The sequence below is a fragment of the Ctenopharyngodon idella genome, chromosome 10 (genome assembly GCF_019924925.1).
Source record: "Ctenopharyngodon idella isolate HZGC_01 chromosome 10, HZGC01, whole genome shotgun sequence".
NCBI classification, from domain to species: domain Eukaryota; kingdom Metazoa; phylum Chordata; class Actinopteri; order Cypriniformes; family Xenocyprididae; genus Ctenopharyngodon; species Ctenopharyngodon idella.
Genome location: NC_067229.1, coordinates 14,323,683 through 14,337,883, shown reverse-complemented (window position 1 = coordinate 14,337,883; position 14,201 = coordinate 14,323,683). Strand labels below are relative to the sequence as shown.

Here is a 14,201-nt window from a genome sequence, read left to right as displayed (position 1 = left end):
ACTAATGAACAGACACCATGAAGTGCAATTAACTGTGAGCATGTAATCATCTCTATATTTGATAGACAGTTGCGGGTCGGGCTGGATGGGCTCTGATTGACTTTCCATTAAGGCCTCCCCTGTTTATCTCTCCCACAGGCACTGTCGTAGGCCAGCTTGCCGGCAGCCATTTGCATATTGATGACAATAAGTGTAACTGACACTCGTATCAGGCAAATGACAGTGTCATCTATACTAACGCGCCCGGATGATCGCCACAGTGATCATGCTACTCCACTGAGGCTTTCCTGTTCAATCAAACATCCCAGAAGGCATTGTGTTTACCCATCTAGTCTAGACAAGTTCTTAAAATGTTAAGACAACTATAATTTAAATGCTGCATGAAATGTCAAGTGTGGATTTTGTTGACCTTTCTTTGTTTTCAATACTGGACACTTAGGCTATTTTCCAGTGGTTCTTGCTAAGAGAATATATTCACTGTAGTAAATGCTATTATTATGTGCTAATACTTAGATTAAGCATTTCAACAACCCTGTAAGCCTAAAAAACACCCATTAGACTTGCCTAGCAACTACCCAGAACTAGCAATTAGGGCTGCCCCTAATAGTCGACTAAACGTTAGTTGACTAGAAGAGGCTTACCCCTGGTTTCACAGACAAGGCTTAAGCTAGTCCTAGACTAAAATGCATGTTTGAGCTGTTTTAACTGAAAGCAACTTGCAATGACATATCTTAAAATAAGTCAGTGCCATTGTTTTGTCTCAAAATGCACACCAGTAATGTTTTTTTCCGGTGTACGTTTATAAAAGCTACTTAAAGGGATAGTTCACCCAAAAATTAAAATTTGATGTTTATCTGCTTACCCCCAGGGCATCCAAGATGTAGGTGACTTTTCTTTCTTCAGTAGAACAGAAATGATGATTTTTAACTACAACCGTTGCAGTCTGTCAGTCATATAACGCATGGCAATGGTAACACAATCTATAAGAGTCAAAAAAATATGCACAGACAAATCCAAATTAAACCCTGCGGCTCGTGACGACACATTGATGTCCTAAGACACGAAACGATCGGTCCGAGCCGCAGGGTTTAATTTGGATTTGTCTGTGCATGTTTTTTTGACTCTTGTAGATGGAATTCCCATTGACATGCATTATACGACTGACAGACCGCAACGGTTGGAGTTAAAAATCATCATTTGTGTTCTACTGAAGAAACAAAGTCACCTACATCTTGGATGCCCTGGGGGTAAGCAGATAAACATCAAATTTTCATTTTTGGGTGAACTATCCCTTTAAATATCCTAATTGAACTAACGCCTAATCCTGGTTTAGGGTAAACCCTGTCTGCGAAACCGGGCCTTAGTCAACCAAAATTTTATTAGTCGGTTAGTCACAGAAAGAAAAAAAAACTTGTGGCAAAGTCTTGCAGTCCATGAGGACGTTAACGGTGGGTCCTTGTGTTAATTACAGTATGTCGTGCAGGAAATCCAAACGTTCGCCTATCGTCCATCGACCTCAAATATGGCTTATCATTTGAAACATGTTAGTAGCAGTATCTTTACTTGGTTGCTCACTCTAACGTTAACTTAGATAAATGTGCGCCATTATCAGTTTCATATTCAAGTGTTTGTGTGGAGTGTGGAAGCTGAAGTATTAGTGTGTATATTGCATGACATGGAGGCACCGGCTCGATCGCTTGCATTTTTTTCCTGACAACAGCAGAAACAACTTAAAATACTCCATCATTTTTGGTCATACAGATAAGAGTAATACATCATTCGAAACTGTAAACAAGAAAACGTTGTGCTTTTTAAAATAAAGAAAACACAGTATGTGCTTTTTGCCGTCTCGGTCTCCCTGAAGCATACAAGCTACTTGCCTCATAGGCTTGAAATGTCTACTTTTAAACGAACCAATTTAAATCGAAAACAAATACTCTCTGCTTATGTAATCCGTATGAAAGGTGCATTTCTCAAAGGCACGTTCACTGCAGAGATGAGAGTAAGGATCGACTCTCTATTTTTTTCTGACACATTCATAATCATTACTTTTGCCAGTGCTTTGCATCAAGCTTTATGCGTGCGCTTTGGCTAAATTACGAAAGTGAAAGCGACGTGTAGCCAAGTATGTTGTCCCATACTCTGAATTTGTGCTCTGCATTTCACCCATCCAAGTGCACACACACAGCAGTGAGTATTGAACACACACGGTGTGAACACACACTCAGAGCAGCGGGCAGCCATTTTTTGCTGTGGCGCCCAGGGAGTGATTGGGGGTTAGGTACCTCAGTTGTGGGTAATGAAAGTGGAAGAGAACACTGTTCATTCACTCCCCCCACCTACATTTCCTGCCGGTACTGAGACTCGAACCCGCAACCTTCGGGTTACAAGTCCGACTCTCTAACCGTTAGGTTAGAGTGCCCTCACTGCCCCCACTTTTTAAAGGATGTGGTGTAGTGTTACGCCGATATATATTAAAGGCTCATTATGGTTTAGTATTCTCCTCAGTATATATTTAAGTAATTAAATGACTATTAACGTGTGATTAGTCGACTAATGGCTTAAATGAACGACTAATAGTTGACTAGAAAAATCTTTATTCGGGGGCAGCCCTACTAGCAATCACACAACAATGTGTTAAAAGGTTAAAAAAAAAGCCTTAGAACCCCTTAGCAAGTAGTTAGCAACTACCCAGAGCCCCCAATAAATAAATATGTGCTAAAAAAAACCCCTCAAAACCTCTTAGCAACTGCTTAAAAACTACCCAGATCACCCTAAAAACTATATAGCAATGTGCTAAAACCCCTCAGAACCCCTTGGTAACCAGCTACACAGAACCCCCCGCAACCAGAGATGGGCACAAATACATCAAAAAGTATTTAGTTACAAATTACAAATACTTACTCATCAAATGTATTTAAATAAAATACAAAATACTGCTGTGAAATATTTATTTAATTAAAATACAAGTAATTTGTCATTTGAAAATACAAAAATACAAACAAAATTTCACACAATCATGAAGTGTGAGAGTAACAGTGGAGTTAGATACACGTAAGAGCTCTCAGTTGCTATGTATAGCCAAAGCATTCAAAAAGCACTAACAACTATATAACATTAGCATTCAAGTAGGAAATAATACAGAAAATGAATAATCAAATGTAAAAACACTGCACAGTCCTCAGTGTGTGAATTAATTACAGATTGATGATCCTTATAAAGATACTAAAGTTACTCAGTCAGGAGCAGTGAGTGATTTTGTCTTTTTCTTATGTTGCTTGATTAACATTAATGACAGACAGCAGCAGGTTTATTAGGCTGCTGTCACTTTAAGAATGAAACAGTTACAATAATTTAAGACACGACCGACTGTGTTTTCTCTCGTAATTAATCAGAGTGATATTATTACTTGACCCACCCGTCCGTGGATTATCCGCAGCGCCCGCGGGTACAGTATAACTGCAATTTGCGCAACACTAGACAGCGCATGTCATGCTTTAGCTAGCAAGTCAATTCACAAGTTCTAGCTATTTGCATTAATCTTCATTAATGTTCCACCTGACATCACACGTAAGCAGCGCTTTTCATGCTATGCGAAGTTAGACAGAAGTCAGTCACAAGCTCCGCAACCAAAACAGCAGCCACCTTTAAGGTGCATTCACACGGGGCGTCGGTGTTAGCGCTTCTCATTTACTTTGAATGGGTGACGTCATGCGTTGTCGAACTGAATTGTGGGTTCCATTGCGTCACTTCACTCGCGTTGCTCACAGCAGAAGTTGAAAGTTTCTCAACTTTTCAAGCGCCAACGCAAGTGTCAGCCAATCAGATGGCTATCAACACTATCAGTGTCGAAATGAATCTGCAGCAGTCAGGTGGTACAGGTCAGAGCTCTTTAAGTTGTTTACATTCATTATTATTGTAATGTTATGTGCTTTGAGTTTAACGCTGTCTCTCGTGACACTTTTGCTCCCTTCTGTTTACGTTCAAGCGTTTTGGAGAAGGCATGGTTTTTGGAGACATTCTGAATGGAGGGTAGGATCTTATGCTTTCAAAGCTAGCTCACTATTGCTAGCCTCTCCGAAAATGACCTACCCTATCTTTAAGCTTGGTGATGAAAGTTATTGTATGTGAGAATAAAATAACATATTTGAATGTATTTTAAGTATTTTAAATACAAAATACTATCTCTCAAAGTATTTAATTACAAATTACATTTGATTTTTTCTTTGTTAAGGAAAATACAAATTACAAAATACTAAAAAGTAATTAAATACGTATTTTAAATACATTTAATTAAAATACTGCCTATCTCTGGTAGCAACGTGTTAAAAAACCCTGAGAACTCATTAGCAACCAACTAGAAACTACCCAGAGCATCCAAGAAACCACATAGAAATGCGTTAAAACACCCTCAGAACTCCATAGCAAACAAGCTAGTAACTACCTGAACATTGTTGCAACCACACAGCAATGAACTAAAAACCCATTAATGAAATTCTAAGCAAGTACCCACACCCCATTATCATTAAAGAGTCAAAATGCCTTAGCAAAATGCTAAATGCCATCCCCCCAGCAACAACATACTGTACCCTAAAGCCCAGCCACTTAACAATGTGCAATAAATCAGTCAAAAGCTTATTATATTAGTCTATTACTCTCTCACAAAGTTGGAGCTGTTGTCCATCTCTCCAGCACTTAGTATAGCAACTCCAGCAAATATTTGATTTATGCATGGGTTAAATTATTTTTAGACTTGTGTTTTTAAAGCACTGCTGAAAATCAAAGTAAAATACATGTTGCTTAATGCACTGTTTTTGGACTGGAACTAACAGGAAAGATAAATGGACTCACCTGTTTTGGCTTTGCAGGATCGTCTGTTGGCCTGCAGGCTGAAGCCATCTGTGCAAGCGCATCTGTATGATCCCTGCGTGTTCATACAGATCTGACTGCATGTCCCGTAATCCCTGCATTCATCATGATCTGCGGGCAACAGCGGGGCTATTTATTAAATGCTAAATGTACTCAAACATGACCTAAATATGCAAAACCAACTCTTAATGTCGCCATTTCGCAGGAACCTATCAAAATAGATGAATATGCAAATGTATGTATGGAGAGGGTAGGGTGAGTAAATTGCTGTTTTGGTTGACATAATCGCAATTTATCATGAAATCAACAACAATATCTCTGAGGTTCGAGTTCAGGCATTAGAGAAACAAGCTAGCTTTGCTAAGGCAACTTTTTGTGGGTACTCTATTCAGTAGCTGATTAGAACTGATACAGAATCAGTTTATAAAATAAATGTCTGCCACTTTTGTTCTGACCAACTGAGAAAAAAAGCAATAAATCCGTCACCTGTAGCATCCTCCACATGCCATAACCTACTAGCTGCCTGGGACTCCTTCTCTATGTAAACAGATGTGACGTAATGACGCAAAGACGAACGGCTGCATGCTCGAATTTCCCGCGGAAACCCACCAGTACCATCTGGATTAGGAAACATTATTACAAGCTTACCGTTGTGAATCGGGCTAAGGTAAGGAGATGGTTTTTAACACTGGCTGGTTATGTACTTACTCAAAAATTGATTTTAAATTATTTTTAACCAAAAAAAGTTATGGACTGCAGCTTTAACTGCACAATGTCTGCTAAAAATTACAACAAAGCCAGCAAAGACTGCAGTTCAGTCTCCAGGTTATTGTTTACATGGTCATCCAGGATACGCAGAGCGAACGCGGGCAGCCACGCCATCTTTTTCAAAAGTCAGTTTTTGGTCCATTTATACTGAAACACAACCCCGGTGTTTTCAATCTAAAACGGGGTCTGCAGCGTTTTCGAAAGTCTCCGTTTTCGTAATAGTGTAAACAACAGGCATAACCTTAGCAAAACTTATGCGTTTTAAAATGAAAATGCACTAGCATAAACGGGGGCTAAAATAGAATTGAGTGTCGTCGCAGCTAGTTAGGACAAAAACTTTCACATGATTAACATGTGAAAGATACCTTTTAGCGCATGTCACGTCTGGTGTTAGCTGAGAAAACTTTGCCTTCTTGCTTAGCATAACTTGAACTGGTTAAGAAAAGCTTTGGTTAGCTAAAACAAGATATTGCAAACACGTTACTTTTTTCATCAGAGAAGACAACTTTTTACTCTATTCAGTGTCTGATTAGAACTGATACAAAACCAATTTATGACATTTTTCTTAATCATAAAAAAGATCATAATACCTTTCAATTTACACATCAAAATACCAAAGCTAAATATGATAACATTATAATATTTTCAGGCAGCTAACAGCTTGACCTGCTAGCTTAGCATAGCTTGAACTGGTTTAGAAAAGCTCTTTTGATTAACTAAAACAAGATATTACAAAAATGCTACATTTTTCATCAGGAGGAGGCATAGGATGTTTTTATTGGACTAAATTTTGCCTTGTTAATTTACTAACTGTAATAAAATTGTAATTGTAAGTAGTAAATTCAATGACATTTCTAAAGCTTCAAATTCTTCAAACAGAGTTGCAGATGGTAATGACCCTCACCTCGACATCGTCTCCCGTCCTCGTCTAGTTCGAAACCTTCCCCGCAGAAACAGGACGTCCCGTTTCTCATGATCACACAGTCAAACTGACACCTCCGCTCCTGGCAGCTGCGCACCAACTCTGAGAAGACACAAACACACATTTAAACTTGATTCACAGTCTTAATATCCTGCAGAGAATTCGCTCACACAATGAACATGCATTTACACTCAGTGAAACCCTCCATAAAAGCACAATGCCATTTCGCCAATATGAAATCATTTTTTAAAAGTTGAACAGATGCAGCCTCATTATGAGACCATGATTCAGCGTTTTTTAAGTGGCACTTAAGGCCTGTTTCCGTGGATGCAATTCTTCCAGGCGAACTCCCGCTCCAAGCTGCTGTCAATACACAATGGTGGAGCATTGTGTAATATTTATCACCTGTGAAACGCTTACTGCCTCATAATGAGGGACGTTTGACGATCACGTTTGTCCACGTCGCGTGCCACATGAAGATGCCCCCATCTTTATTTATTGATCCCAGAATCGGTTGAAAAATAGCAGTGGTTTATAAACGCTTGAGCTGCAATCTGTTTCAATTACAACAGCCATAGCCCATATTTGATGTTTTTATTCATTTGGGGGTGTGGCTAACAGGTCACCTTGCCTTTTTTTTTACCATTTGTGATGGATTTAAGTGTGTGGCAATAAATATTACACAGGAAAGAGCGAAAAAGAGAAAGATTGGAGATAGGTTAGCCACTCTAAATGTCTAATCGCGAGCAAGAGATTTCTAGCGTGCTAAGAAGCCCACATTAATAATAACTATGCACCGAGAAATTCATCGACCCACCCCAGGCATGCGCTCGGAATGGCTTGACTCTGACGGTTTTAAATTAAGTACTTGTTTAAAAATGTATCACAGCGTTTAAGGGTAATGCAAAGCGTTTTACAATATGAGTTTAACTGAAAGTGAAATATAATGGCTTTTTATCTATTACAGGGAATGTGTATCCACTTGAGCTGGAGGATGTTTAACTATTTATATGTGGGACTAGCGATGGGGAGCGACTAACAGTTCCTGAAATATTTCATAATCTTGGCTATAAAGAGTTCTTTATTTATTTATGCAGATGGGGCATCTGAGCCACTAAAATCTGTAGTTTTATTCTTTCACATAACAAGAACTGTGAGCCATAACATCTTTCGTTTCCACAAAACACGCCATACGGATTTTGAGAGGCACATGGGTGAGTAAATAATGACAAATTTTTCATTTTGGAGGGTAACTAACCCTTTACAACAATCTGTGACAAGTTTTTGTTTTGACTTGATTTGACTAGTTGTCATCTGTACAACATTTGACAAAACAGTATTTATGCTAAAAGCAATCCAAGACAGTTTTCCAAGAACAACCACACAGAAAAATAAAACAACATGACTTAAAATAAATAATGAGCTTCATATGCATTGCATTTGCGCCAAAAGTATGGTGGAATTCATGCCCAAGGAGGAAGATGACCTAACTAATAAACTTAAATGTTGCAATCAAGACAACAACAGCATGCCAAACCGACACAAACAAATGACATAAAACATCTCAGAAATTTTACATGATGCAGTGCCAACAAAAGGCTATTATTTTATTCACAATTTAATTATCCCATCTAAACAAACAATTTGAATGCATAAATAAAGCCTCTGGCAGTGTAAAAGAAAAGCAGTTACTGCAATCGTAAATTTTTATCAGCAAAAAAGGAAGAAAAGAAAACTGCTAATAAGTGACTTTTTATTTAGCGTCTAATGTTTTTGACACTTATCGAACCCCAGAGATTTTGACTTTGACTGATATTATTTCTAAAAGACCTTTTGATAACTCTGGAAAATTTGAAATGTCAGTCTTTGCCTATTAGGTGCGGAAAACAGAAACTTCACAGAAATCTATCAAGGAAAAAGAATGGGAAACTACATATATTTACAAAGACAGCAGAATTTAAATGAGTGAAAAGATACAAGCATTGATCCAAAAGAAGGAATCTAGACCTCTCGGATTCAAAACAGCAAGTGGGAGATTTGATTATCGGAAGAGAATTACTCTTTAGAGAAATCAATGCTTATGCTAGGAACGACAAACTTCAAACGTAACTTCAAAAATAGGTCAAAATCATTGTTTACATGGCGAGTGGTGTCGAATGTGTGCAGCTACTGTAGGACACTCTCCGCCACCCGGATTCACACTAATCTCCTCCGAGCAGGAAGGAGGCCATTATGGGTGGACTCTTGCTGCGAGTTAGGCTCCCGCACAACAGGATTTATCTCCAGTGAACTCCAGAGCTCTCCCTCAAGGTGATTTTCTCTCAGTGAGGAGCCCTACTTCCTCTGACACTCGCTGGGTGATGTAGTGCTTACGGCAGCGGTCCAGGAAGGGTGCTGAGTCTTACAGGGGCGTAAAGGTAAATGCCTGTAGATCTATTTCTCTACCCCAACCCAAAGAGCTTGAACTTTAGCTGCTGTGAACAATCAATCACTCTCGGGAGTCCCGTACCACATTAAAAATTGAAGGCCGAGACCTTGAAAATCTATACAGACTTAAATGCCACAGCTGTTTTTTCGGACCACCTCTAAGTTTGACACATTCAAAAGATCCAATGAAATGGTTCACAAATGCTATTCATATTTTTTAACTGAAATACAAAGTTGGGCTGGTACATATTGAACAGCGTCAGCTTGTGGCCAATAGAGACCTGCAATATTTCCTCAAAGAAAAGAAAAAAAGCAAGAATCAAAGCAACAACAACAAAAAATTTAATGGCTTGTTCTTTTTTAAATGGCTAATAGAGACCTGCAATGATTTCTATAAGGGAAGCAAAAAAAAAAAAAAACAAGAGATGCACTGATGTATCGGCCAACAATCGATATCAGCCGATAAAAGCTATTATTATCACTATTGGCCATTGGCCAACTGTTTAAAAACAGCTGATGATCAGGGCCGATTATATCCTGCCATTCAAAAGGGTGCGTAAAAACGTGTTCAGACTGCAACTCATACTGTGTGTGAAGAAAATCTCTCTTGTATTGAATTTAGTTAATGCGACAATAAACCATTAACAGTTAAAAATTGCAACTTTAATGCCAGGCTCTATTTGACCCGTAGTTAAAACCAGGGTTGCCAGATCTGTGGGGTTTTTTTTGTTGTTGTTTTGGTTTTTTGCTACATCAAACATTATTTGTTGCGCCTCTCATACAATAATTGCAAAGAGCTTAGTGCTTTGTTACTTCTAATAGGTTTTTTTTTTTTTTTCTGATAAGTCTCCTCTTTCAAATTCTGTCAATTTTATAACGACGTTCAAACAATAAATGGCGTTCTGACCCTCTTAAATGTGATGTGACAAATCACTATCACCAGAGAAATTTAGTATCGGTGCATCTCTAAATAGAATAAAATAAAATGGGTAGACTTAATAGATGGTACATGAACATGCATGTCAATCAAATTGAGAGCAACACACAAGGGAAGCAATCATTTATGAATCTATTATAAACTATATTTGTTTTTTGCTTTTAAACCACATATTTAATTTAAAACCTTTCACATCAGCTTCACCTGACTTTAGCATCTCAATATCTACCTCAGATGTCTAAACGAACCAATCAGAAAGCTGCATTGTAAGCCCCACCCCCTTCCCAGCAGGAATCACCAGTCCAGAGAACACGGCATATGTCCGGACAGCCCTATTATTCACTCACAGCAGGTCTTCCCCTCAGTCTCCATCATTAGAGCGGCCACCGTCCCCAGGGCTCAGACAGCTAGGCCATCACTGCAGCGGAACGAGAGCACGCTTGTGTATTTTTCTGTTTGTGCGATCAGAGCAGGTGACCAGGGGGTTCGCACCTACCAGGCAGTGTTTATAAATAGATGACAGTTGAGCAAAAACATGCTTTGTTAGAAAAGAAAGGACGGAGGTTTGGAACCAGAAGGGAAGTCGACTTTCTAAAGCAATAAAGAAAATGCAGAAAACTCAATGCCAAGATCCCCTAAACTGAAAATGGTATGGAAATTGAAATGAAAAACTGAAAAACAAAACTGACATGGTATGTTTTCACAGTTACAGCAAAAAGTAATATTGCATAACTTCACAAACACCTGCACCTCCAACTAGAGAAACTGAAAGGAGGTGGATGTGAGACATCTGAGGTGTAACTGTGAAACAGAGCTGGTTTATTTTGCCCCTTCATCAACACTTTAGAATCGACTGCCAATGTTGGAAGAGGATTCAGATAAACTCCAGATAAACCGACACAAATGAACAGGTTGGTTTAACGGTCTGTGCTTAATGTCTAAATCTACATTTGACCAGATTGATGTGGCCGTAAAGGCTCTGCACTTGGTGGCTCATCCAAATCCTAGTCAAGCTACCAAAGGACATCAACTTGGCACATGAAACTGCCCTTCCTGTGACCACTGTAGTTTCGCCCCTGGGCAAAGCACTTAACCCTCAGCTGCTCCCATCATACTGTAATATGCCTACATTTCCAGCACTCAAGCGAACACTTGCAGAATGAATGTTGAATTTATTTGATGAATTCTAACATTTGGAGCCATTAGCTGAGGATTGTCAAATTCCTGTGAAACTACAAAACTGCATTGTTTGTAAGGGTTACTATGCAGTCAGAAACATACAACCCAAGCATGCCTTCTTTGAATGTGCCATAAACAGGTCAGATAATATTATCGACCGCTAAAACAATGACGACAATATTTGTATTGTTTATTAGTGAAGGTATCTGCAAACATACCTGGATTAGTGTTTGATTTTGTCTTTTGTGATGATCTCAATTTTCAATTGTCTACTAAATTTTCATGACAATAAAAGTCTTCTCAAGATCTCGACATAAACTTGTTCTGAGAACTAAACTCAAATGTTTTTTGTTTGTGCAAAATAACATTTATGTCTACAACATAAGTAAATAAAGTTGACATGAGGAAATAAGATCACAAGGAACTTTTGTTGTGTCAAGATCAAAAGAAAGTAGATATTAAGAAAACAGCTTACATCTAGATAATGAAAACATTTAGAAAAAGTTTTTATGTTGATCTTAAAAAGATCATATAAAGATATTTAATAGATTTAAAATCTCTTATAAAGTCAAAATCCTGTGAACACATTTTTTTTTTGTGATCTCACCATAAAAATTGGGTAGAGATCTTGAGAAGACAGCTTTTGTTATATCAAGATGAGAAAATTAAGTTGACATCACAAGAAAACGTTTTTTTTTTTCTATTTTGAGATCAAAAGAAGGTTGAGAGCACAAGAAAAATAAGTCAAACTGTTGAAAGAAAAACTTTTGTTGTGTTGAAATAACAAAGAATATTTCTTTAAGTTAAGAAAATTTAATCTAGTTACATACACAAGATATGAATTACCAAAAAACAATATCTTGCACAGATGGATGATATCAATGGTATACTCTTTTATGTGTGTGTGTGTGTGTGTGTGTGAGTGTGTGTGTTCTTGTATACATGGTTTATGAGTACACAAATGTGTATAATGACATGGGCATTACAACGTAAACATGGTTTATGAGGACACTTCCTGTGTCCTCGTAAACCAAATGGCTTTAAAAACATACTAAACTGTGTTTTTTTGAAATTCAAAAAATCCAGACAGTTTTCTGTGATGGGTAAGTTTAGGGGTAGGGGTAGTATGGGATAGAATATACAGTTTGTACAGTATAAAAACCATTACGTCTACGGAGAGTCCCCGTAAACCACATATACAAGTGTGTGTGTGAGATAGACATGTGCCGATATTTGGTAATGCGATATATCACGATAATGAATATGCATAATATTGTTATCGTGGACACTTCAAAATACCATAAATAATAATTTATTACCAATTATTAAAATTTTTATAATGCATTTAAAGAATACTTTCCCCATCAGCCGTGTAAAATGCACAACACCGCTGTATTCTGCGTCAAAAGAACACGCGCTCAGATGTAAAAAAGCCCAACGTGCATGAGAAGCACATGGCGGTACACGAGACACGCTTAATGAAAGGGCACGTTCACTCTCTGACAGCAGAGGGCGCTGATGTAACAGCAGAATCAAAGCCACTGGAAGGCAAGCCTGCAACCTTTAGCCAAAAAAGCGTAACGGCTAATGCTAACGCTCCGCCTCTGGCGGTACGCAGGGAAAGAGACCAGAGGCCGTTTTTTGAATGGATGTCAATGGAGGCTCACTATACTGATTAAACAGCTTTTGTGGGGAAATAGCTAATCATTTAATTAATCGACAGCCTGTTTGCTAATCTTTAGCATGTTTTACAATACTTTCGTTGGGAACTATATGTAGATTTTAGCTTGATAAAAATGTATTTTTTTTTAAGAGAAGGCAGACTAGGGAATGTTGCGACTGATGTCACTGCAATTACACGATAGGCTGAGAGGTGAGCACGTGATTAAGTTGGCCGTTACGCTTTCTCCAATGGTAAGAGATACAGACCTTCCATCTCATATACAATCTCTGCAAAATGCAGCGGTTACCCCGGAAACCCCGCAAAAAGCAACTGCGCTAGTGAAATTTTTAAAATGCTTCAAAAAGCCATTGTAATCTCAATGTTGTTCATCACAGCACCAAATACTTAATTCTTAAGACTTAATAGGCTATTTATTTTCAAACTTAAACATTTTTTATATTTCAATCTGGACTACAACATGCCCTAATGATTAGAAATATTCTGATTATTTGTTATTGTTCAGTAAAACTTTGAGACATACGGCTTCATTAGTTAACATGTTAATTCATTATTATCAAACTGACTATGAAAAATACTTATAAAGCATTAATTATTCTTAGTTAATGTTAATTTCTTAGTTACTGTTTAATAACTTATTTAATGGACCTGATATAAAACTAACAATGATCAGTTGCATTTCTTAACTAACATTAACAAAAAATAATACTTTCTGTAACAAATGTAGCTATTGCTCAATCTTAGTTAATGCATTAAATAATGAGACCTTATTGTAAAGTGTTACCTGTTGTTCTTTATAGTCTAATTCTTTTGCACTTTAAATTTTACTTTATATATTTTTTGTGTATTGTATTATTGTATTTCAACATTCAGAGTTCTTTTTGTTATTACAAAAAGAGTTCTTAAACCTGTTATACTATGACAACACTTTTTTTTTTTTTGCAACTTATTTCAGTATCGTGATAATACCGTATACCGTGTTAAAAGCTTCAGCAATTAATCGCAACATGAAGATTTGGTTACCGTCACATGCCTAGTGTGTGTGTGTGGCCTAAGATATGCTGTGCATAAAAAGTTCCTGATGTTTAACCTAATCAGGCACAAGCATAAGTAGAGCAATTATGTTTCACAACAGGCTGTAAAAAGAACAAAGAAAAACTGTTATTCCCAAGATAAATTTACCTTTAAGCATCTGACGGCGTTCTTGTTATCCCAATGCTTTGTTTACTGTGTTGCCATCTTATAAAAGCCACCATGAGGTGTAGACTCTTTTGTTTGCAGTTCCTGTGTGTGTTTCGCCGTTTTTTAGTCGTGTTGCTGTGTGGGCTGCTCTATTCAATTCTGTATATTCATTAGGGACTGACAATGCAGATGGGGAAAGTAAGGCTAGTGTGTTATTACCACAGGGATGTTCAAAG

General features: G+C 37.7%; 1 protein-coding gene across 4 annotated transcripts in view; it reads right to left on the bottom strand.

Annotated features, from left to right (window-relative positions):
* Positions 1-14,201, bottom strand: part of lrp1ba (low density lipoprotein receptor-related protein 1Ba) — a 275,419-nt gene that overhangs the window by 202,513 nt on the left and 58,705 nt on the right. For all 4 annotated transcript variants that reach the window (XM_051907800.1, XM_051907801.1, XM_051907802.1 and 1 more), the window contains exons 4-5: positions 6,542-6,661; positions 4,852-4,980 (exon numbers count right to left, since the gene is read on the bottom strand). In XM_051907800.1, coding sequence (XP_051763760.1) covers positions 4,852-4,980; positions 6,542-6,661 — 249 coding nt within the window. The remainder of the gene's footprint in view (positions 1-4,851; positions 4,981-6,541; positions 6,662-14,201) is intronic.